The following is a 25044-nucleotide window of genomic DNA, read 5'->3' as shown; positions in this document are numbered from 1 at the left end:
ACATTAAAAGGTTTCAATGAGGTAGGCTTCTTGAGGAAAACAGGATGAAGATGGGAAAAACAAGTTGTTTGGGGCTAGGAAGGTTACCTCCAGGGGCTGCCTTTGAACCTAGGGCTGTGACCTAAGGTAGGGTGTCAGCTTTAATCTCGGCAATCTGCAACCGTGGATTCACAACAGGGGTTCTCAAAAACACAACTCCCTGTCTTATGATGGCTCAAACAAACCCATAATTCATACACGGCTTCCAACACTGCAAGATTGTGGGTTGAATGGGAACACACTTCTTTACAGATAATGGGTTCTGTCCTGGAGTTTCCAGGAGGCTGTGATGCTAAGCTTTACACTTAGAGCCTAAGATTGGTATGTGGCGAAGGAGGAGCTGTGCTCACATAAGTTCAGGGAGGAAGCTCGAGTATGAGCTACCTAATATCTACATTAAGAATCTTGTCCTCATCCTAATTCTAATTCTAGAAAAATAATAGCTTTGCCTCTCTTTCCATAAATGTACCTAAGTACCCTAGAAACCTGACCACCTGATCTTGGCATTCTAAGAAACATGAGCAGTACCATGAATGGTCCATGGGATGGGATAAACCAGGAAAAACACATCTTGAACTGGTCCCTATGACACTAGGGTTCAGGTTCCAGGGTGGGTGTTAAATGAATATAGAATACAAGGTCTCTGAGGAAAAATAAAGTCAGGTATGATGGCACAGGTGTCATCCCAGTGACTCAGGCAGCAGGACAATCAAGTTTGAGATTAGCCTCAGCAATTTAGTGCCGCAAAATAAAAACTAAAAAGCACTAGGGATATAGTTTAGTAGCAAAGCACCCCTATATTTTTTAACAATAAATCTAGCCAGAAGATAACCTTCAAACCCATAACTTCAATTCCATTCTGCTTATGGAGAAGTTTAAAAAAAATTATTGTATTACATCTGGCTTTATCAGATTTTTAAAAAATACTTATTTTTTAGTTGTAGTTAGACATAATACCTTTATTTTATTTATTTATATGTGGTACTGAGGGTCAAACCCAGGGCCTTGTACCTGCTAGGCGAGCACTTTTACTGCTGAGCCACAACCCCAGCCCACCTGGCTTTATTAGATTTTAAACCCAAGAGGGTTCAAGGAGGGACCTCAGGGCTCAGTGACACAGCCATGTCTTCTGCACTGCAAGTGAAAATGTCTCATGTAATAAAACATCAGTCTTAGCTCAGCACAGTGGCACATTAGCTATAATCCCAGTGGCTCAGGAGGCAGAGGCAGGAGGATCGTGAGTTCAAAGCCAGCTTCAGCAAAAGCAAGGCACTAAACAACTCAGTGAGACCCTATCTCTAAATAAAAAACAAAAAAGGGCTGGGATGTGGCTCAGCGGTCGAGTGCTACTTGCGTTCAGTGCCCGGTACACTCCCTGACACCCCCAAAATCATCAGCCTTTGAGCTAAGGAACTTAATAGCCTTTCAGAGCTCTAACTTGAAAACTATCACAGTTTTATTCTTCAATTCTCATGTCTCAACCCGTCACTGAATATTTGCTGAGAATCTGCTTGGTGCAGGGCAGTAAGTTAGGAGAGAAGGGGAACAGCACCTCCTCTTTGGGGTTGCTGTCTAGTAAGGAGTCATATGCTTAGCTTTAACAGAAACTGCCAAACACTTTCCTCACCAGTAATGTATTACTTCCAGCTAACCATATCCTTGGCAATACTTGGTACTCTCTCTTTTGTTTTGGGTCCTGGGAATTGAACACAGGATTTTACTGAGTTACAACAGCAGCCCTGCTCTTTTTGTTAAATTTTAGTCATTTTCCTCCTAAGTATGTATTCAAAAAGACTTATTCAAGAATATTCTTTTCAGCTTTTGGTCATAACATCTCACAACTGGGTCAATCTTAATATCCATCAAAAGGAAAATGCATTAAACAAATTGTGATATGTTCATATAGTGGAAGATTACATAAGTAATAACAGGAATAAACTATTGTCAGACACACACAACACACATGAATCTCAAAAACATTATGCCAAGGGAAAGAAACACAAGACACAAAAAAGTAAACACTGCACAACTGTATTTATATGACGTTCAAGAGCAGGTAAAACTCATCAAAATGAAAAGAGGCTGCTAAGGATGATTATCTTGGTGGGGGTGGAGGGAGGATGGCTTCTAAATTGGTCAAGATCCCACCCTCCCTCTACCCACACCAAGGTGATAGTGATACTGGTGTAAACATGCACAACAGTTAACTAAACTGTATCTACAAAACTGAATATGCTTCACATATACTATATGTCAATACAAAGCAAGCAAATACACTACGCCAACTATAGTACTAACTGCTCTGGGTGCTGCCCCCCAGTCTAGACACAAGATCTGCTCTAGCTGGGGATTCAGCAGCCTTTTCTAGCTGTGTCAATACTTCCTTCTATGCAGTAGAAAGCCTGCAGGTTTCTAGGAGGAGTGGCTGATCCCAGGTACACAGTAAAGTACATACTGAACATCATCAATAGCAGTGGGTCTCTCCTCCCTTCAAGGCTTCCAAGCTTGCCACTTTCCCAGTCCACACCTCCCACCCTACAGCAAAAGCTCAGTGTGGTGGCTCACCCAGACAGAGAGTGAGCGATCCTTGCTGCCAACAGCACAGCAGCAGTAAGGGCAGCTGGGCTTTGCAGAACTCCCATTCTTCTGCTTCTTTTTGAAGATTTTTGGGTTGAATTTCTAAAACCAAGTAACACATGTTAAAATGGTAATCAAGCATTAAGTATATACCTCATGCCTAAGCATGAGAAACACACTGAAATCCCAAGCCACTGATAGGAGTTCCTCACAGAGCCTCTAGGCCCAATACTGAGCATGCATTAGATAATTTTTATAACTACCTAGGAGGTATTTTGCTGATGGTGCACTGGAGACTTAGTGATGTCAGAAAACATGCAGAGTAACTAAATGAGTAAATGGTGGAATGAGGCTTAAAGTTAGTATTCCTAAATGCTCGATTTTTGGAGTCAGAAGCCAAGTCAAAGAGATGGGAGCTACTAGAACTGGTCCTATCAATTCCTCCTGACTTGTCAGTTTCCTAGGACCTGGGGGAGAAGCTAAGCCTGCAAGGGGCTTCAGGGACCAGGACTTGCTTACTCTCCATCTCCTATGGGAGGCCAAAGGGACTGGCAGGAGAGAACTGATCCATGTAATTCCCTTTCATCTCATTATCTTTGTTGTCCACAGTCATACTTATCTAGCAGAAATGTGTTCAGCCAGGGCTGGGGTTGTAGCTCAGCGGCAGAGCTCTCGCCTAGCACGTGCAAGGCCCTGAGTTTGATCCTCAGCACCACATAAAAATAAACAAACACAGATATTGATTCCAAGTACAACTAAAAAAATAAATAAAAATAAATATTTTTTAAAAAAAGAAATGTGTTCAGCCAAAGAGGCTCATAAGATCTCCCAGGGGTCAGGCACAGTGGCACATGCCTGTAATCCTAGCAGTTTGGGATTCTGAGACAGGAGGATCTTGAGTTGATTGAGTTGCTTAGTGCCTCAGCAAAAGTGAGGCACTAAGCAACTCAATGAGACCCTGACTCTGAATAAAAATCATCAAAATAGGGCTGGGGATGTGGCTCAGTGTTTTAGTGCCCAAGTTCAATCCCTGATATCCCTCCATCCCCCAAAAAAGCCAATCTGAAAAAGCTACATGCTGTATAAACCAACAATATGACACTCTGGGAAAGGCAAAACTGTGGACCTTTATTTATTTATTTTAGTTATTCAAAACATTATATAGTTCTTGACATATCATATTTCACACATTTGATTCAAGTGGTTATTTATTTATATGCAGTGCTGAGAACTGAACATACTATGGTAACTATAGTACTAACTGCATGTTTTCTCACCTCACTGAGCTTCCCAAGAACTGAACCCCCCCCCAAAAAAAAACCCAAATAAATAAGTAAAAACAAACAAACAAAAAGAAAAAAACCAAAAACAAAAAACCTCTCAGGGTAAGCTGGTTGCCTTTTGGAAAGGCTGTAAGCATCCTAAGACTGTTCTGGATTAAGAGGTGGGCAGGAGTTCCTGGAATTCCAAGTGAGGGCTTCTAAGAGTAGGGTCAGATAATCTAGAGGGGTTTTCACTCCAGGGGACAGGCAGGAATGACCAGGGTTACACAGAAATTGGAAAAAACAGAATCCTGGACTTGAGTTTCCACTACTACTGGGTAGGCTGTAAAGCTACTCATTGAGTTTCTGCTACTAATGAGTGGGCTTTATAAAGCTTTGTGAAGCTCTGTGAGCTTCCTATGAGGCATATATTATTTTCTCACAGAGCTGCTCTTAAAATGACCATGAGAATCACAAGCACATTTTAGGAACAAGACCCTTAGTTTCAAATAAAATCCAACATAGACTACAAGATAAAAATTTTGAGGAAGCAATATTTAACTACTATAAAATTTATTTTTTGAAGTACAATATATGATATCTACTTTTAATTTAAACAAGTAATGATGAGAACATTTTGATCATGGTCCCAAATGATCTTACTCTGTCATCAGCCCAAACCCATCAATCTATTAATCTTGTTTGATTGCAAATTCTCAAAGGTTATTTGCAGCTACTTAACAGCTGGCCTTGGTTAATCTTAAGACACTCTTCAATTAAAGTGATCCATAGGGATTAATGGTCTCTCATGCCTGAAAGATTAACAGTAGTTATCTGGAGACCTTCACCCTCCACATCAAGACCAGATGTGCAAACCAGTGACCACCAGCATAAGTTTGCACCTATAACTACTGCTGAAGGAAATGGAGATAAGAGCACTGTTTTGGAGGTACCCAGAATAACTCTATGTTCAAAGGAGTTACACAAGGGGGTACCATGCTGGAGCACCTGAGAGCAGACCTGAATATGGAAAACGTTGGTGTGGAATTACATTGTTCTAACCAAAGACTGATCTGGTGTTATTTGCTATATTACAATTTGCACAAACAACCAACAAAAAAATCCATAGGTATTATATTTTGTAAAAGTTGTTTTAAAATATTTAAGTGTAAAGAATTTAAAATGAAGTAAACACTAACATATGCTGACTCTGAGTCCCATCACCTCAGTCCCTTGTGTGGCCCAGTCTTTAGGAGCCTCCCTGAACAGCTTTCTATCCCTCAGGCTCTGAGGACACATGTAAACCACTGTAGTAGGACACTCAAGAAGGTACTGACAGCTGCTGGGACTTCATAAGGCCAGGCACACTCACCACAACAGTTACAGCTTTCCGGTGTCCCACAAAGTCCATGTTGGTCTTCCAGCCCTCCCGCTCGATGATCTGGGCAGTGGGGCCAGAATTGTTCATTGCATGGGCAGACACAAGGTAATGCCCATCAGGTGACCAGCTGAGTCGCAGTACATGGGTCGTTCCTCCACACTGAAAGAAATAACTTTGTTGAAAGGAGCTTAAAGTCAACTTTGTGACCAAAACTTGGGCCTCAAAGACAAAGTCAAACTGTGATTTACTAAGATATGATGATAGGGCATGAACCCCAAACTTCTGACTACACTGAGAGTTGTCAACCAGATGACACAACAAAAAGGGATCTCTGTCACATGAGCATGGGAACTGTGATATCTTCTACACTCCCATAGGACTGAACACAGAACAACAGCACAGTGGGCATATGCTTGTGGGAATCAGCAGGAAGGTCAGTCCTTTGAAATGCCCAACTCCACATTTACCTACTGCTTCTGCACAGCACTGTTAATCCCAGCACACAGGGTCTATGAAGCATCCTCAAGAAATGCTGCCACAGAAGGCCTTCAACAAAATTTAGCACCTATTCATGATAAAAACACTGAAGAAACTAGGGAATAGAAGGAACCTACCTCAAGATCAAAAAGAATATATATGAAAAACCCAAAGCTAATCTCACAGTAAATGGGGAAAAACAAAGTGTTTCCTTTAAAATCTGGAACAGAGAAAGATGTCCACTTTCACCACTCCAATTTAAGACAGTGCTTCAAATTTTAGCCAGATCAGTTAGGCAGGAAAAGAAATAAAGGGATAAAAATAGGAAATGAAGAAGTTAAATTATCACTGCTTGCAGATGATATGATCGTGTATCTGTAAGATCCAAAAAACTCCATGAAAAGATTGTTAGAGCTAATAAACAAATCTGGCGAAGTAATAGCCTATAAAATCAACATACCAAAATCAATAGCTTTCATATATACCAATAATGAATCTACTGAGAAAGAAATCAGGAAAACAATCCCATTTACCATAGTCTCAAAACAAAACACAATACAACACAACAAACACCCCAAAACAAAACCTAGGAATAAATCTAACCAAGAAGATGAAAAACCTCTACAATGAAAACTATAGAATATTGAAAAAAAAATTGAAGAAGATATAAAAGATGGACACAAAAAGACCTCCCATGTTCATGGATGGACAGAATCAATTTTGTTAAAACGGCCATGCCACCAAAGCAATATACTGATTCAATGCAATCCTCTCAAAATACCAATGACACTCTTCACAGAACTAGAAAAAATAGTCAGAAAATTCATCTGGAAGCATAAAAGACACAGAATAGCCAAAGCAATTCTAAGCCAAGAAAGCAATGCTGGAGACATCACAATAACTGACTTCAAACTATATTACAGAGTTATAGTAAAAAAAACTACATGGTACTGGCATAAAACAGACACAGACCAATGATACGGAACAGAAAACACAGAGACAAACCCAAACATCTACAGACATATGAACCTTGACAAAGGTGCCAAAAACATACTCTGGAGAGCCTTTTTAACAAATAGTACTGAGATAATAGGTTATCCATATGTAGGAGAATGAAACTAGATCCTTATCTCTCATCCTGCAAAAAATTCTATTAAAAATGGACAAAGATCTTGTAATTAGACCAAAAACTATGTAACTCCTAGAAGAAAGTATAGGGTCAGTACTCTAACATACAGGCACAGGCAACAACTTTTTTCAACAGAACCCCTAAAGCTCAGGAAATAATGCTAAGAGTAAATAAATGAGATGACATCCAATTAAAAAGCTTCTGCACAGTAAAGGAAACAATTAGGACTATGAAGAAAGAAAAGTGGGAGAAAATCTTTGCTAGTTACTCTCTTGACAGAAGATTAATATCTAGAATATACAAAAACTCAAAAACCCCAAATAAACCAATTAATAAATGGACAATAAATTAAATAGATACTTCTCAAAAGAAGAAATATAGCCAGGTACAGTGGCACATGCCTATAATCCCAGCAGCTCAGGAGGCTGAGTCAGGAGGATGAAGAGTTCAAAGCCAGCCTCAGCAATGGCAAGGTGCTTAGTAACTTAAGTGAGACCCTGTCTCTAAATAAAATGCAAAATAGGGCTGAGGATGTGGCTCAGTGATTGAGTGCACCTGAGTTCAATCCCAGATAACAAAACAAAACAAAAAAAAAGAAATATAATGGCCATATATATGAAAATGGCCATATATGAAAAAAATGGCCATATTTTTAGCATTTAGGGAAATGCAAATAAAAACTAAACTGAGATTTCATCTCACACCAGTTAGAATGGCAGTCATCAAGAATATAAACAATAAAACACTTTTTGCACTGTTGGTGGGACTGTAAATTAGTACAACTGCTATGTACATCAGTATGAAGGTTTCTCAAAAGGCCAGGCATGGAACCACCATATGATGCAGTTATACCACACTTCAGTATTTATCCTAAGGAACTGAAGTCATCATACTATAGTAATATATGCATACCCACGTTTATAGCAGCACATTCACAATAGACAAACTATGGAATCAGTCTAGGTGTCTCTCAATGGATGAAAAAGAAAATATGGTATATATACATAACGGAGTTTTATTCAGCCATAAAGAAAATGAAATTGTGTCATTTTCAGGAAAAAGGAAGGAACTGGAGATCATCATGTTAAGTGAAATAAGTCAAACTCAGAAAGTCAAAGGTCACATGTTTTCCTTCATATGTGGAAGCCAGTAAGGAAAAAGGAAAACAAGGTGGGGATGAATCTAAAAATCAAAGGGAGATCAGTAGTGGAAAGCGATCAAGTGGTGGGAGAGGGGAAGTGCTGGGGAGTGATACTGGCCAAATTATATTGCTATACTGTGTGTACGCACAAATATGTAACAAATTCCATCAAAATGTACAACTATAATACAACAATGAAAAATGTAGAGGGTGGGCAAGAAAGAAAAGAAATGCTGCCACAGAGAAAGTTCCCTTGCTGATATCTGGGAGTTCAGGAGGAGTCTAGAGTGGAACAGATGACCATGAGATACCACCTGCTTCCTTGAGCCTGACTCCTCACCCAAGGAATGGTGAGGATATCTGCAAAGAACAGGTCTGTAAAGTCCTCTTGAACTGTAAAAGGCACAGAAGCAAATGTACTGCTCCCCTGACTTGGCATGATGGTTAAGGCAACATACCCCTTCACTTTATTCATCCTGCAAAGTGAGATGTGAGTCCAAAGCCAACCTCAAGGTCAGCATGGGCTACCCCTAAAGATTTAGGGGCTAACATCTTGACCTCATGGCACAGAGAAGGGTAAAACAAAGCACGGCCTAAGTGCAATGAAATCACCTGCCTCAGAATCCTGTGTAGGATGACCCCCAGCAGAAGTTGAAGAGTACTACTAGTTCCTCCTAGTACTCAAAACTATCCTGTAGCTGGATGCAGTGGTGGTATGCCTGTAATCCCAGCAGGTCTGGAGGCTGAGATAGGAGGTTCATGAATTCAAAGGCAGCCTCAGCAACTTAGTGAGGTTCTAAGCAACTTAGTGAAACCCATGTCTCAAAAATAAAAAGGGCTAGTGGCTGTGGCTACATGGTTAAGAACCCCTGGGTTCAATTTCTGGTACCAAAAAAAAAAAAGACTCTCCTACAGCTGCCCCAGGAGCCTGGCAGCAGAACCCTGAGATACTAAAGGTGTGAAAACCACATCACCTGAACTAAGAAGCTGTAGGAAATGGAATTAACACACAGAAATGTCTGTCTTCATGTGAAGACATGTGCTCACAGGTATCAGCAGGGCACTTTCTCTGTGACATGCTCTCTAGAACACACTCTGTAGATAATGTGCTAGGGTTAACAGATGCTGTGCAAATGTTCAACATCACTAGCAATTAAGAGAAATGCAAATTAAAACTACGCTGAGATTTTATGTTACTCCAGTTAGAATGGCAATTATCAAGAATATAAGTAACAATAAATGTTGGTGAGGATGTCAGGGTTTGAAAAAAGTACACTATACATTGCTGGTGGGACTGCAAATTGGCACAACTACTCTGGAAAGCAGTATGGAGATTCTTCAGAAAACTTGGAATGGAACCACCATTTGACCCACTTACCCCCCTCCTCAGCATATATCCAAAGGACTTAAAAATCAGCATACTAGAGTGACATGTCCACATCAATGTTTGTAGCAGTTCAATTCACAATAGCTAAGCTATGAACCAACCTAGGTGCCCTTCAACAGAGGAATGGGTAAAGAAAATTTGGTAAATATACACAATGGAATATAACTCAGACATAAAGGAGAATGAAATTATGGCATTTGCCAGTAAATGGATGGAACCAGAGACTGTCATGCTAAGTGAAAAAAGCCACTCCCAAAAAACCAAAGGACAAATGTTCTCTCTGATAGATAGTGACTCACAAGGTAGGGGCAGTTCACTGGATTGAACAGGGAGGAGTGCAGGGGAAGGGAAGGAGGACAGGAATGGGAAAGACAGAATTAATTAGACATAACTTTCCTATGTTCATATATGAATATACCACCAGTGTAACTCCACATCATATAAAAATAACAAAAATGGGAAGTAATACTCCATGTATGTATGATATTCCAAAATACATTCTACTGTCATATATAACTAAAAAAAACCAAAACAAAAACAGGTGCTATGCAGAAGAGCTGTAAATGTCCATGGGAGAGATTCCATCTCAATCTACTTTTATTTCCCCACACCCAGTATTGCTTTAAATACAGAAGCCACTTCATAAATATCTAAAGAATAATAGTGATTTTGAGCTGATTCCATATGAAATCAGAACTCAAGGAAGAGAGAGTAAAATACCACAGAAGCCACTGCAGTCTGTTCTCTAGTTGTTTTGCAAACTAAACTGCTAAATCTGCACACAAAAAATTTTGACTGGCCTACAGAACAGATGTCAATGAGCACAAGTCACAAACACGGCCAGGAACCATTCAAAACAGTCTCTTCCATGTTCTCCTCATATCAACAAGCCACTCAGTAGGGTGGCTCAATGTAAACTTCCCACAATGGCATGAGTTGGGTGATACAGTGCTGCAGGAATAGATCTAAGGTTCTCTTCAGCTTTAAAATTTATAAATTATTTTCAATTCAAAACTGGACATTTAATGCCTTCCCATAAAGGAAAGACTTTTATCATACAACTCTCAGGGACTACCCTACAGAAAGCTGACTGGCCTGCTAAGGCCCCATACTCTATGCATTCACCTACATGGTCTGGATCATGGTTAGGTTCCTCTTTCATTGGTCAGACAGGAACTGGGGCCAAACCCTGGGCCTCCTCAGTTACCTCATCAAAAGGTTTCGTGATGCTGGTCTCTAACTGCCAGTCCAGGGTCCTCCACACCTTCAGACTGCGGTCATCAGCTTGAGAGGCAATGTATTTACCAACGGGGTCCCATGTTAACCCTTTCACCAAGCCAGAATGACCTCTAAGAGTAGCAAGAATTTCTGTGAAGAAAAAAAAAAAAAACAGAAGAAATTTATACAGGCATTACCTCAATGAAAAACAGTAACTCTATATATAAAATACATGAGCCATAGTGGGTCACGGAATAGAAATCCAAGAGAAGGGACTTAAGCCCACCTGGGCACAAGCAGAAGAGCCACCTAGGTTGATCTCCACCAAAGCAAATAAAGAGATTACTGCATCAAGAAGGCAGATACCATGGATTCCATTCAGCCACAGCTAATACTCTCAGTGGGATCACACATGTCCCCAGAATGATAGGCAATAAGAGAGCTAGGCCTGGGCCAGAGCTGCCAATTCTGCTCCCACATCTTGTCTGCAGCCAGCAGTATAGCCCAGGGCTGCCATACCTGGACAAAAGTCTATGCCAAGTTGGGCTATGACTTGAGTATTTCTGATATGAGCAGCCCTAATAAGTAGCCCTAATAGAGGCTGAGCAATTTAGGAGTTTGGGCCCTGGGCTAAGTGACTCTTTTGTAAATCATTAAGTAAGACAAAGAATTGCACAATAGTACCTCCTACAGATCTGTAATCCAAATGTTGTACCAGTCTCTAAAACCCCCTCTGTGATCAGACTTAATGTCGCCACACATGTCAGTGGTGAATTTTAAAGAAAACTGAAATGACTTGGATCCATGTCCATGGATGATAGATTTTAGCCCATGAGGAAAACATATTCCAGATACCAAGTGGGAATATAAATATTTTATTAATTATAAACTTTAACACTAGGCCAGGTTATGCCATCTCTTATGACTTTAAGCACCATGAATAGGAAAAGTTCATTTTTTGCATAATAAGTTTTGTGTTAGCCAACATCTGCTCAAGGGCTTCAAAGGAGACAGCAATTAAGCTGAGGCCACAGCCTAGAAGAAGAGGGACATAAAGCATGTGTGGGAGTTGAGGGTCCTCAACATTAATGCCAGCACTCAGTTACTCTTTTTCTTTAGCATAAATTTCTTTTTAAATATTAAACAAACGTAATTGATAAAGAAAAAAAGACCTGGTTTACTGAAGAGACACAAATCCCAGGCTACTATGATACACTTGCTGCCACCGAGATTAAGGAGACAGAGCCCACTCCCCAACCCCACTCTAGTCACCAACAGGCAGGACTTCTGGGAGCAGCCCATTTCTGCCATCAACCAGCAGGGAAAATCCCAGACCTGGAAATTTCACAGCATTCCAGATGACGACAGTGTTATCCACGCTGCATGAGGCTAGCCAGGCATCATGGGGAGACCATGCTACATCCATTACATCTAGAAGAAGACAGGGGGCTTGTGGTGAGATCTCTTACCTGGAATGCACTTGGGTAAGGGTAGGCACTGAGCAGCAGCCTTTTCTGCAGGCTGGGCTGATTGTTCCTGGGATTTTCATGTCTGAGGACATATGACCTAGGACCATCAGAACTAGAAATTTTTTAAAAAACCAACATGAAAAAATTCCCCACTAAGGATGTTTAATTGGTTATAAAGTTTAAAGCACCTAATTGAACAAAATGCCCACTCCTTTTACAGACAAAGCAACAAGGCATAGCTGAGAGCTTGGGTGCCATGTGGTTTCACAATCATATATTAGAACCACAACCTGACACTTCCTGGGTCTGTGGCCTTTGGGGCCTCCTCCTCAACTAATTTGTATCTTTACTTATAACTGGACCTTCCTCAGAGAGCATTCTGAGTTCAAAACAAGCCATGGTAGGGAAAGCACTTAGCAGGCTTCCTGGCACATAGTGAGATCAAGAGCTGCTGACTATCTGAATGAAGTTATCTTTAGGCCCTGCAATTCTCATGACTTGGATCTCACCTCTGGTGCCAGGAGCATGTCTTTCTTATGGAGTTCCCAGAAAAAAATCAAGCATCACATTAATGCTCATTTCTTTGTGACTCAGTTTTTTCACCTGTAACGTTTGGATTAAGCAAACAACAAACCTACTCTCATATGATTATTTTGAGGATTAAACATGACAATGCCATAGTAGAGCACCTGGCACACATCATGGCATCAATAAAGGTCAGGTATGATGGTGATGACAACCACACCCATCTTGCTATCTAAATGTGAAGGCTTGGGATCTTATTTCCTTTTCTAACATTGGTGCCTCAGGAAGTCAATAGTTATTTGGTTCTTTCCCAAGAATTTTTTCAAAAAGAGGTATAAGCTAAATATTCAAAATTTGTATCAGACCTTTAAAAAATCTTTAATAGCAGCTTAATGCAATTTTTTCACATTCTATTGTGTTCTGTGGATCACAATGTGTATGCATGCACTGATATGCTGCATTTCATATTCTAATCACCTAAGAGGACTTCACAACTTCTTCGATTTTACTCTACATCCTATACCGTTGAGAACATTCATTACTATAAACAGACCTAAGTTATCACTGAAGAATAATTGGTTCCAGTTTTTCATGCTACCATGTACATGTGCCACTCTCCATACTCTAGATTATTTCTCTGAGATTGATATTCCAAAGTGGGAATCCTGGAAAAGATACCTGAAATCTTCAGGTCTGGATTCTCATAATACTGCAGAATGCTTTTCAAAGACCTCTGTGCCTTTATATTTCTATGTACAATGTCTGCTTCAAAATTCCCTGTTAAGAATAGGATTATGATTTTTCCTTCTAATTTATTAAGTGCCTTTTAAACTTTAATTTTAATTTGATTATTAATGAAAGTGAGGCTTCTTCATGTCTGTCTACTATATAAAAAGTCTTTTTGAACTAATTTGATCACGTCTTGTGACTAATGGAAAATCTTTCTGTGCATTGGCTGTAACAAATATAAATGTAGTGTTTACAAAAATGAACAAGAATTTTCTCTAGGACTTTAAGAGTCCTGCAGATGCAAGCATATAAACACCAATATTTCACTGTAGTACACAAGTATAAGAGTGAGATGTAGTCGGATGGGAACCTAGAAAGGATATATGATTACATACAAAACATACATTAGCTACAAACTTCACCTATTCACCTTCCCATATTATCACAATTTTACATAGTAAAGTCTGTTATTCTCCTTTGTGATTTCTTCTATTTCCTATTAACCTTGAAAAATGTTCCCTCTGCTAGAGTTCTGATAAATATTCAATTCTACTTTCACCTGGTTTAATTATTTACAGTATTTATCTCTTTAAAATCTCAGATTTATTTTTGGTGTATGTGAAATTTAGTAAGGTTCTAAATTAATTTCTCCTCAATTACCAACTGCTTAATGGTTAGTATGTTACATGAGGGAAAATTTATCCCCCCTGGCCTTTTTTTTTTGGTAATAGGGATTGAACTCAGGGCACTCAACCACTGAGCCACATCCTCAGCCTAATTTATAAGAGACAGGGTCTAGGTGCTTAGCGCCTCGCCATTGCTGAGGCTGCCTTTGAACTAGCAAACCTCCTGTCTCAACCTCCTGAGCCACTGGGATTACAGGTATGTGCCACTGCGCCCAGTTCCCTTTTTGATAAGTGATGCCTTGGTGGCAATACTACAATTCCTTAGATACATTGTAGCCTCCTCCAGTTATTAGTTTTATCCAAAACCCATAATGTTTCTATCACTAAAACTTTGAAAGTTTTCATCGGAAACATTACTTATCTATCCAGTGGCTCTTCGAAGTCACTGTCCAGTTCTGCAGTAAATCCACATACATGGCAAAATTTTCTCTCTGAATTCCAGGTTTGGAGCTTCTGTCTCCAAATGGTATACCAACCCCTTTCCTTCTGTGGACTGACAAAAATCCAAGACCCTTTATTCAATTTAAATTTTCGGTCACTATTCTCATCATATTTGTTCCCTAACAAATGTTTTTTTTGTTGTTGTTGTTGTTCCAAGATGATGATTCTTCTAAGGCTAAACTCAAGGCTTTGGGTTCCTTAAACTTCTTGATCTCTTTCAACAACCTTGGCTTCTACATTCATTTCTATGGTCATGCCCAGAAGACAGATCACTGCAATTCCAACTCTCCCACACTCAAATAACCACCATGCTAAGATCCATTGAGGCTACATCCTTCTACTCTCTGCCACCCCTGTATACATACTCACCTTTCTCCTCTTCTGAGATCTCACTATCATTCCTCTTTTCCTTTTATGTCTTCATAGGTGCCTGACAAAACCCAGCCTGGTACAATGCAGACTTATCTTTCCCCAGTCTTTCTTGAACACCCTCCAACAAGTTTTGACCCAACACCATGAATGTCATCAATCAATCACACTTGTTAAGGCCGCCTGTGGCGTCTATGCTGTCAGGTTCAGAGTGTGTTCACTTCACCTCAGTGAACACATTACTCCTTTCTCTTTCAAACACTCAACACTATTTTTAATGGCCTCTTTCTTAGATTCCCTTGCTTGTTTCATCTCTACAAACCCTGGCTCCATCTTTGAACTGTTTCCACCCAGAACCTTCTCCTGTCTTCAAAATCTCCTATTTCCAAATGCCTACACAGCATGTCTCTCACACTGGCAAATTTAATGTCTAAAACCAAAATCCAAAAGCATTTCCCCTAAACAAAGAGATTGCTTCATCTCAGAGTATGAGAACTACATTCATTTTTTTTCCTTATTCAGGCCAGTGTATGGACCTGTCTTTATTCTTCTGCTCTAATACTGTGTCTGATCCACTAGGAAATCTACCTCTGACCACTTCTCACCACTCCCCAGTAATGCCCGAAGTCTGAGATATAGACCTACATTATGGTAATAGCTTCCTCACTGATCTCCTTCTGCTGTGCTTAGCTCCTCATGATATAGACTCATATACTTGCCAAACGTCTCAACTTCCCTAACCTAAACCCTCCTAAGCTTTCCTATCTCCATCAGAGGAGCCCTCGGTCATCTCAGTGGCTTTCCAAACAAATCAAGCACATACCTGTGCTCCTGTTCCCTCTGCCTGGTTGTCCCCTCACTTTTTCTGGTCTCCCCTCAGATGTCAGCTTCTCATTGAGGCCTAACTTTGAGAATAATGCTTATAATGGCACTTATTTCTTATTGAGCTCCCCGGTACTCATCCAAGAGCTATCTCCCTAGTGCTCCTCTTCAAATTTCCTATATGACTAGATTATGTCTATCCTTTTATAAGAATGAAAACTCTTGAGGGAAGGGCCTGAAACACATAATATACACAATAAATATTTATTAAATGGATGAGCAAATATTAAATGTGAAAAAATTTATTTTATTTAGTCTATTTATAAAGTGGTCATTTTATATGAAAAAAAGGCTTGTAGTGGTGTGATCTCAGGTGTGAAGTACATGCACCCAGTCCCAGCTACCTGGGAAGTTGAGACAGCATGATTACTCAAGCCAAGGAGATTGGGGCCAGACTGGGTAACATGTTGAGACCCCATGTCTTAAAAAAAAAAAAAAAAAAGATAAAAAAAAACCTGTTTGTGGTTTAAGTCTCAAAGATCTCACACATTCTCTTCTTCTTCTTCTTCTCCTCTCTCTCTCTCTCTCTCTCTTTTTTTACTTGTAAAAGGACACAATACCTTTATTTTTATTTATTTTTATGCAGTGCTGAGGATCAAACCCAGTGCCTCACATGTTAGCGCTCTACCACTGAGTTACAACCCCTCATGCATTTCTTGGTAGATTATTCCTGGGCATTTATATTTTTTTATCCTATTATGTAAGGGTTTTCTTTTTATTATTAGATATTCTAAGTGGGTATTAGTAGTAAAAGATAAATAATAAAATTTGTTCTTATATGAGGCCCTTTTTTATTTTATTGAGCCAAAATCTCACTGAGTTCCTTAGAGTTTTGCTAAATTGCTGAGATTGTCTTGAACTTGAGATCCCCCTGTCTTAGCCTTTAGAGTCGCTGGGATTACTGGCATGCACCACCATGCCTGACTCATTTTTATATTATTTCCCAGTATGTCAAGCTCTTGATTTCTGCTTAATTGTACTGCAGAAATCCCAGAGAAGCAAAACAAGTGATAGTACCTACTCTTGTCTTTTCAAGACATAAAAGGGAATCAGGATAACCTGTGAACTATTTGCCATTGGTTTTTAAAAGACACAGAGTCAGGTGTGGTGGTACATGTCTGTAATTCCAGCTACTTAGGAGACTGAGGCAGGAGGATCCTAAGATTGAGGATAGCAACTTTGTAAGACACTGTCTCAAAATAAAATGAACAGGGTTGGGAATGTAGCTCAGTGATAGAGCACTTGCTTAGCATGAGGAAGGTCCCATGTTTGATCCCAGTACAAAAGAATAAATAGATAAATAGATACAGAATTTGATTATATTAAGGAAATAGCTTTCCATGGGCAAAAAAAAAAAACATATTTACTAGGGACTGAAAATTCAGCTGTGGCAGCTGAGTTACATAATATTATTTTAAAAAGAATAACCCTCTTAATAATTATGGGGCCTTTCTAATTCAACCTCCTTCAATCTCCTTGTGTTATTGTTTAAGTTATAGTAATAATTTCCTTACTCACAAAATTCTTCCATTATGAATCATGGTTAATTATAATGCATTTCTATTTTCAAATATTATAACACTTAGTAGTATCATTACTGATTTTTATTCCTTCATTCAAGTTAATCTGTGCCTCTGTTTCATTGTTACTTTTTATTAGGTTTTGGAAATCTTTGAAGAATAAACTTTTCTGTGTTCTGTATATATTTTCTTAAAAGCTTGAAACAGTAATCTAGGTCCAGAAATAATATTTGAAGATACAGTTAAACTACTGCATTGGATCTTACTCTGTTTAGGTTTTTCCTCTCCTGGTTATAAATTTTGAAAGCTTATTTTGTTTTAACTTATTAGTTTAATCGTATAAAATTATACTGCTCATGTTTTTCCATCTAGGTTAAATATTTTTCTAGACCTTTATTTCTAATTTTGCTGGTTTTTCTCTCTACTCACTAATTTACTATGTCAAGGATGTATTTCTCACACTTTGCTTTTCAAGGACATGGTCCATTCTTACTCGTTTATCTCTTAATTTCACTGATTTTTTTTTCTTCTTAAATGGTTTGACCCACACCTGCTAGCAGGACCAGTGAATAAGGACTGGCAGGTATGCCAATTGAAAGTAACCAACTCTACCTGCCTGTTAAAGGAGATTCATAGGGTTTTGGGGCAATAAGAGGTGCTGAAGTTAAGGCTGGACCTGAATCTCAGGTTAGGGGACCCATAATATTTCTTACTTGAGATCCCAAGTAATGCTTGAACACCCTCTTAGACACATGTGCCAAATTCCAGAGAAGCCTAACTAGGTTGCTATAAAATTGCTGTGAAATAAATAAGGGCAAATTATACATTTTTGTTATTATTAAACAATAACACAAGGCTACTGCTTCAGCTTTTACAAAGTAAACTTAATCCATGGTTAGGAAGAGACAGGTATGTTCACCTTTACATTGTTTATGGAGTATTTACGGAACATATGATATACAGCTAATGAATAATATATAGACAATGCCTCTCAAATCTCTTATTCCTGCTTGGTCTTCTGTAGAGTTCCAGGCTAATAGTTTACTGACATTTCCTCCTCTATCTGCTCAAATCTAGTCCATCACACACTAAACTGGTGCCCACTCCCATAAGCCTATTGCTCTTATGGTCTCTGTAGTGGATACAGTTGGTTATGCAGACACACAAAAAGAAATCTATATCATCTCTCACTGGGTTTGTCCTAAGTAGTTTCCAAATCTATCTCTTCTCCTCTCTATCCAAAGATCACAGGCCTTACAGTTTTCATATGAACCACTGAAACACTCTCCTCTCCAAGAGCTATCAGAGTCTCTCTTTCATGATGAGTAACACCCTCACTAACAGGGCACATGAGCCCTATACACTTGGCTAGCCTAACTTTGTGCTACTCTCTTTTTTGTCTATAAAAGATCCAACCAGGGTAAAATGTTTCCAACTCACCATTTATACTAAGCCTTTTTCACTATTGCTGCCCTCCTGCTTGGGCTTCAGTTCATTCCTGGGCTAGACCACAAGCTTCCTGAGAGAAGTATAAATTGTATTTATCTGGTACCCTGGGGCCTGGTCCTAAAGTGCAAGGGCTTTTAGACTATTACAGATTGACCTTCTTCCTCTTTAGTTTTAATATAACACATGCCTCTTTCCATACATTTTGCGAACATACTTAAGAAATTTTCCTTGGGTGCCTATGGGCTAGTTTCTGGGAAATAAAGTATGCTTACAGATTTAATGATCCAGTGAAGAAAGTACTGATTCAGTTCAGCAGGATGAATAATAAGATGTGGAAAGTTTTACATCAAAGATAAATATGTATTTCATGAGGGGAGAAATAGGGGACTAAAGGCAGTTGGAGGTTGGGAGGAGAGTCAGTGACTGCACAGACCTTGAGAGACAAGGACGTGACTGGTGGAGATAGGAAGGACAGCCCATATACTGGGCTGCTTTAAGAACCAAACGTTCACACTGGGTTCATAGAGGTGCTGCTGAGGATCTGAGGGATCCACCCACCCCAGAGGGCAGCCCTACTCACCACCTGAGTGACTCCGGAGAATGGAAACACACCGCCACTGCTCCACATTGGCAAGTTTACCACTGGAGCCGAACACAGTACTGGGCCCAATGTACCTGCATAAAAGAGGAGTCAGACAGGCACTCATGGAGTTCTTTGAGCTCTGTACAGATGTGTCCTGTAGCACGGCTTATCATGGCAGACACAACAAAGTAAAAATAGACAGATTGGAAAGCACCAGGTTACTGAACAAAAGCAGCTAATTAGGTAACTTGTGATCCATGCAGTTGATGAAATACTACACAGCCATTGCAAGTCTTGCACAGGAAAATGTTCACAACATATTAAGTGAAAGAAGCAGGCCACAGGACATCATATACAATGATACCACTAATGCAAAGTTTAAAACTGAGTAGAAGGACAACATAGAAAAATACCTATAAATATCAAACATGGCCTTTTAAATGATGGGATTATGAGATACATTTTTCCTTTACACACTTTTTTACTTTTCCAAATTATGAACTAAATGTTATTTATGTTGACTATTTAAAGTAGCAAAATAAACAGAATGTTGAGGCCCCTACTAATGAATCAAATAGCCCTGCCCTATCACCAAAGGTGGAGAAACCACAAGCGTCAGGTACTAACTCTTTTCAGAAAAGCAGTTACTTAAGGCCTAGTGGAGGCAGCGTGAGCCTCTGTGAACACCTTTTGCTCCTATAAAGCTCTGTACCAACTCAGAGTCTGTGAGGCAGCCCAGTGGGTCCAAGGAGGTAGCATGCCTCTGCTCTCAAAGCCCCAGCCATGGGGTCACTCTGGCTGAACAATGGTATAAGGTCTGGTGCTGCAGCCTGACTGACCTAGAGTCCCAGGGGAATTTATCGTGGGACATAGTTGCAGGACCCATCCTGACACACTTTATGCCTGGGGGTAAATAAAATTATAATTTGCTGTTAGCTCATTTTAGGTGCAGGGCTGGGGCTTCACGCCCAGGATGAAGCTGACAGAAAATGAAGCAAGTGGCAAAGAAGGTGGACACTGGAAACCCCATTTTGATCCCATCGAGCACTTTGATTTTAGCAATTTATATGTTGGGGTTCCATGTGAAATTTCATTTAAAGAACAAAACAAATGAAACCATCATGTCAGCAGCAGAAGGGCTTACTCAGGTGGAAGCCCCGCAGCCCTGCAAAGGAGTGGCTGTCCAAGTCAGCAGCAAGGCCAGAGGTCTCCAGATTTTCTGCTATTGACCCATGTGCACTTCCTGCTACTTATTAAGTTAGGAGCTCTGGGGACTTCAGCACCAGGGTGGGAAAAGTGACTTAATAAAGACCAGCAAAGAAGCTTCTAAAAATTAAATGTGAAGAAAGGAAAATGATGCTTACGTAGCCCGCTTCCACACCATAATCAGTTTGTCATCTCCCCCAGAAGCTAAATACATCCCACTGTTTGACCACCGCACACAGTTCACACATGCTGGGAAGAAAAAAAAATAGGGTGATGAAAATCCAATAGTCACGCCCATTTGCTCTATGCAGAGTTTGGCAAGATGTGAAGGGTTTATAAAATCTAATCCATCTAATCTATTTAAGGAATCTACTGTGTGAGAGCCCCAGAGAAACAATTCAGTCAGAGCACTAACCTACTTGTTCTATAACAAATTATGAGAACATTCTGGAGGGGGAAAATATGCATAATCTGAGAATTCTTAGCTGAATGAAATAGAACTGGAGGCTTATTTCTATAAAAAGTGATAAATCTCATTATTTTAAAAGAGCTATCTATTGGTGAGATGTTATTTTTGAACAGAAATTATTCTCAAAATAAAAATCTGTATTAAAAAGGTCAAGATGCCTTTTGCAGAAATTTTAGGGCAGCAGTTTGGCAGAGTATAAAACTCTGAGTTAATCCTACTTGACAGAGTCAGACCTTTTAAATTTGGATTTTATAAATTTGTCAGCAATGCAGATTGGACCAGCAGAAATCCCCCATGCCTCTGCTAGTTCAGAGCCTCCAGAAACAGACACAGCTCAGCCTTTGGAAGACATGAAATGTAATAAGCACTAACAAAGTTGTAGCCAATACACGGCCTGTGAGTAACTTGTGCTCCAGGTCCAAGGACACTGAGAGGCATTTTGGGAGGACAAGAACACACAGAGCAAATGGCTGACATCCAAAGGCCATTAACTGTTAATGGAGCATCTCAGGAGTGAGACATTATGGCACTACAGCAGGAAAGGAAACCAAAGCACTATCCAACAGCCTAAAGAGTCATGGCAGAGAGCCTTGGAGTGATACAGCATCAACCTCAGACATTTTGGTAAGTTGTCTCTTATACACCCTTCCCAAGGACCCTATTGTGTCCAGGTTGCTGGCCCCAAAGCCCCATGGAATCAGGCAGTAACGACTCATGAGCAGGAAATCACCAGAGGTACCTGCAGACTGTCCAAAGATGGTTCTGTGGGCGGGCCGAGTCTTCTGCTGAATAACTCACCCAGGTGTGCAGCCAACATCTGTGCCTTCAGACAGCAGGCCGAGGGGAGTTACCGCCGCACGGGGCCTTATCTTTCTAATTACAAACACATGTGCTAACCTTGGGCACTCTGCCAACACGCAAAGCCTGCAAAGGGCCACTCTGTAATACCTAAGTGATTGTCCATCTGGCAAAGCATCTTGGGAATATTTTCATCCTTCTCGTCATCCTCCTGGAGGACTGGAGACATATTCCAGATCACAACCTTCCCAGAATCCTGCCCTGAAATGAAGAAGCAAAAATAGTTCAATGTGCAAGGAGTGAAAATTTGATACGGATATATAATATTAACTATGGGAAGTCCTCATTTAGTTTCCATAAGTTGTAATTGACTAGGTCTAAGGGGTTTGAACTTGAATTACTCATGCAAAAAGGTGAAGAAAAACAAGTCCTCATGGGAATCCAAAAAAGAATGGGCTTAGTACTAGCTGAGACCAACCTGACTTTATGAAAAGAACTCTTGCTAGAAACCAAGGAGACTGAGTTCTGGTCTGGCCTCCTAATTCAGGAGGGGCTCCTAGAAGGTTCTCATCCCTGTCCTGGACCCAACTCCTTATCCCTAAACTGGAGAGGATAGAGAGCTGATGTGCCAGACCCTTTTAGGTCTGTATATCATAGAGAGCAAGGAGAAAAGCACAGTCTGACCAGGATTTTCCTCCCTTCTTCAATGTACTGCCTGGAATCCACGTTCTTCCAGAGCTGACTGCATACTCTAAACCCAAGTCTGAAATGTACCCTAAATACTTTGCAGTCACCTACAGATGAGAGATAAACCAAAAGAAGGAATTCAGGATTCCTATGGTAAAAAGCTAATGTACTGCTCTGCTGAAAAATATACCTGTGCGTTTTACTAATAATTACAAAGATTTCCATCACTAATAACTAACACAAGCACAGTTCCTCATTAACCTGCTGACACAGAGGGGAAAAAAATAAATACTTTAAATACACATGCCAAAGTGACAATGAAATGCCTGAATTTCCTCTTGGTCAATAAGTAAGTAATAATAGTAAGACCTTGCTATTCTGAGTTAGGTGAAAGATATGTTGCCCCTGTGGATAACCACCCATTTTTCCCTAAATCTAGCACTCTTATGTGAGACTGCAGGCTCTTCTCCCAGTACCCAGGAAGCAGAGAAAGGCCTCCCTGCCCATAGCTTCCCTGTATTCCCTTTTTGCTCCCTGGCTCCCAGGAGAAGGTTCTACTGCCAACCCATCTTGCAGCACCTCACCTGAGAATGCAAACACAAAGGCACTCTAGGGGCTGCCCAGGGAGGCCTGGCTGGAAAGTGAGGCCCTGTTTTGTGGCAAACCCGCTGGGGATAAAGGTACTGGGTCCTGCCACTTCCTATCACGATGTATACATCTTGTAATGGGATAAAAAATGGCTGTGATTTTCCAAACAGAGCAAAGTTACTGCAACACTGCAACAGACACTGAATGAAGCACACTGACAATACTATGTATCATATCTTCAAATGCCATGGGCATTCTTACTTGCCCACAATGAACTCTCACTTTAACCTAATTGAATTCCTTTAACCAGAAGATGGGCTAAATTATTATCTGATTATTATTACTTAGCAGTTTAACTATCCCTTCCCCTTTTTAGTCAAGAAAACCCCTGACAGATCTCTTGCCTCTGGGAACTGGGCTTATGCCCAGGGTACCTACCACCTGCCTCTCTATGCTCAATAAGCCTGGCATGGGAATGCAAAATTTATTTATTTTTAAATATTTATGTTTTAGTTGTAGTTGGACACAATACCTTTATCTTATTTAAACATATTTTAGCCATGTGGTGGTGCATGCCTGGAATTCTATAGCCACTCAGGAGGCCAAGGCAGGAAAATCACAAATTGAAGGCCATATTTGGCAACTTAGTGAGATCCTGTCTCAAGATTAAAAAATAAAAACAGCTGGGGATATAGCTCAGTGATAGAATTCAGTACTGGAAAAAAAAGTTGCATATTTTAAACTGAGTCACATCTATATTGAAAAAATAATAAATTAACTCTTTACCGCTATCTTAACTAAGATAACCAGGGGAAGCAGAGCAAGGCAACAGAACTGTGATGCTCTCCCAGGCTCACTCCATAAACATACCTTGTCCTCCAGTTGCGAACTTGGTCCCATCAGGGTGAATATCAACTGAAAAAATCGGTTTGCCTAAAAACAAAGAAGAAAAAAGCACAAAACATCTAAATTGGCATTTTATTCACTGGAGAACACTGAATTTTAAAATACTGACTAGTCATGTACTATCTTTAATTCCTGTACCTCAGACAAAATAACAGGCTACAGGTAAATTACACACAAGAAAGTATAGTAATCTATTAGTTTCGGTTAAAGTCTAAGCTGTGGAAAGACTCTGAGCAACATTAGATAGTTGAGGGTCCAACGTTACATCAAAGTATTCTGTCATTGAGAATGACTGAGCATTTGTCTGCCACTTTTTGAGGACATGGGATTAAAAGCTCTGAGTTACAGGTACTTAATAAAAGGAGTATAAAGCTATACCTGCTGGCATCTCCCTGTCTACCTTTGTCTATGGGTCTGCATTTGGCTGATAGCCTGGAAAAAAGGACATTCTTCATCCTTTCTAATTGGCTGTCTGAAGCTGAGCAGGACCAGCAGCTGGCTACAGTACAGAGGCCCCATCAGGCTTCTGCTTTTAGAAAGCCTTCTTGTATGTTTTTATGGCATCAAAGTCCACATCAAGTCTGCTCCTCAGTATCTCCTCTGGTGGAACCTCCAAAATTGTGTTATGTTCAATGTTAAATCAGATGTTCAGTTGCTGAGGAGATAGGGCTGTGGCTAGTTCTTGGAAGCCCCACAGGGCCCACTGTGAAGGAGCCCATGGCTAGAGGGTGGTCCAGATTGGTGAAAATACTATAAGTAGACTGAGTAAGGTAATCCAGGGGCCTGGTGTCTGGTGGGTCTTTCACCAACTCCCTGATCTGCTTCCAGGCCAAGAGCTTCAATATCATTTGTTACTGAGTTTACCACAGTTATCTTCAGCCTTTAGCACAATGCCTGGTGAACATCAGCTCTGTAATATTTACTCAGTGACAGATTAGATGCATGACAACAAACTGAGCATAAATAATTGCTGACATAGGCAAAGGGTATTAGTTAGCTTTTTATCACTGTGACCAAAAGTGACCTTGTTATGACCTGACAAGACCAAAAATTTGGGGCTCATGGTTTCAAAGGTTTAATCTATGGGTGGCTGACTCCATTGCTATGGGCCAGAGGTGAGGCAGAA

General features: G+C 40.1%; 1 protein-coding gene across 9 annotated transcripts in view; it reads right to left on the bottom strand.

The window, feature by feature from the left end:
* The window catches only part of Hira (histone cell cycle regulator), a 97971-nt gene that overhangs the window by 50808 nt on the left and 22119 nt on the right, over positions 1-25044 (bottom strand). For 6 of the 9 annotated variants that reach the window (XM_021732692.3, XM_078038773.1, XM_078038774.1 and 3 more), the window contains exons 2-9: positions 23883-23945; positions 21888-21998; positions 20629-20719; positions 19262-19356; positions 11947-12042; positions 10601-10761; positions 5251-5418; positions 2605-2718 (exon numbers count right to left, since the gene is read on the bottom strand). In XM_021732692.3, coding sequence (XP_021588367.1) covers positions 2605-2718; positions 5251-5418; positions 10601-10761; positions 11947-12042; positions 19262-19356; positions 20629-20719; positions 21888-21998; positions 23883-23945 — 899 coding nt within the window. Of the gene's footprint in view, positions 1-2604; positions 2719-5250; positions 5419-10600; positions 10762-11946; positions 12043-19261; positions 19357-20628; positions 20720-21678; positions 21813-21887; positions 21999-23882; positions 23946-25044 lie in introns of those variants that run through there. The other 3 variants (XM_040291039.1, XM_040291037.2, XM_078038775.1) reach the window with 3 other exon arrangements.

This window comes from Ictidomys tridecemlineatus, chromosome 2 (assembly GCF_052094955.1).
Source record: "Ictidomys tridecemlineatus isolate mIctTri1 chromosome 2, mIctTri1.hap1, whole genome shotgun sequence".
Lineage (NCBI taxonomy): Eukaryota > Metazoa > Chordata > Mammalia > Rodentia > Sciuridae > Ictidomys > Ictidomys tridecemlineatus.
The sequence above is the reverse complement of the archived record's forward strand: the minus strand, read 5'-3'. Positions and strand labels throughout refer to the sequence as shown.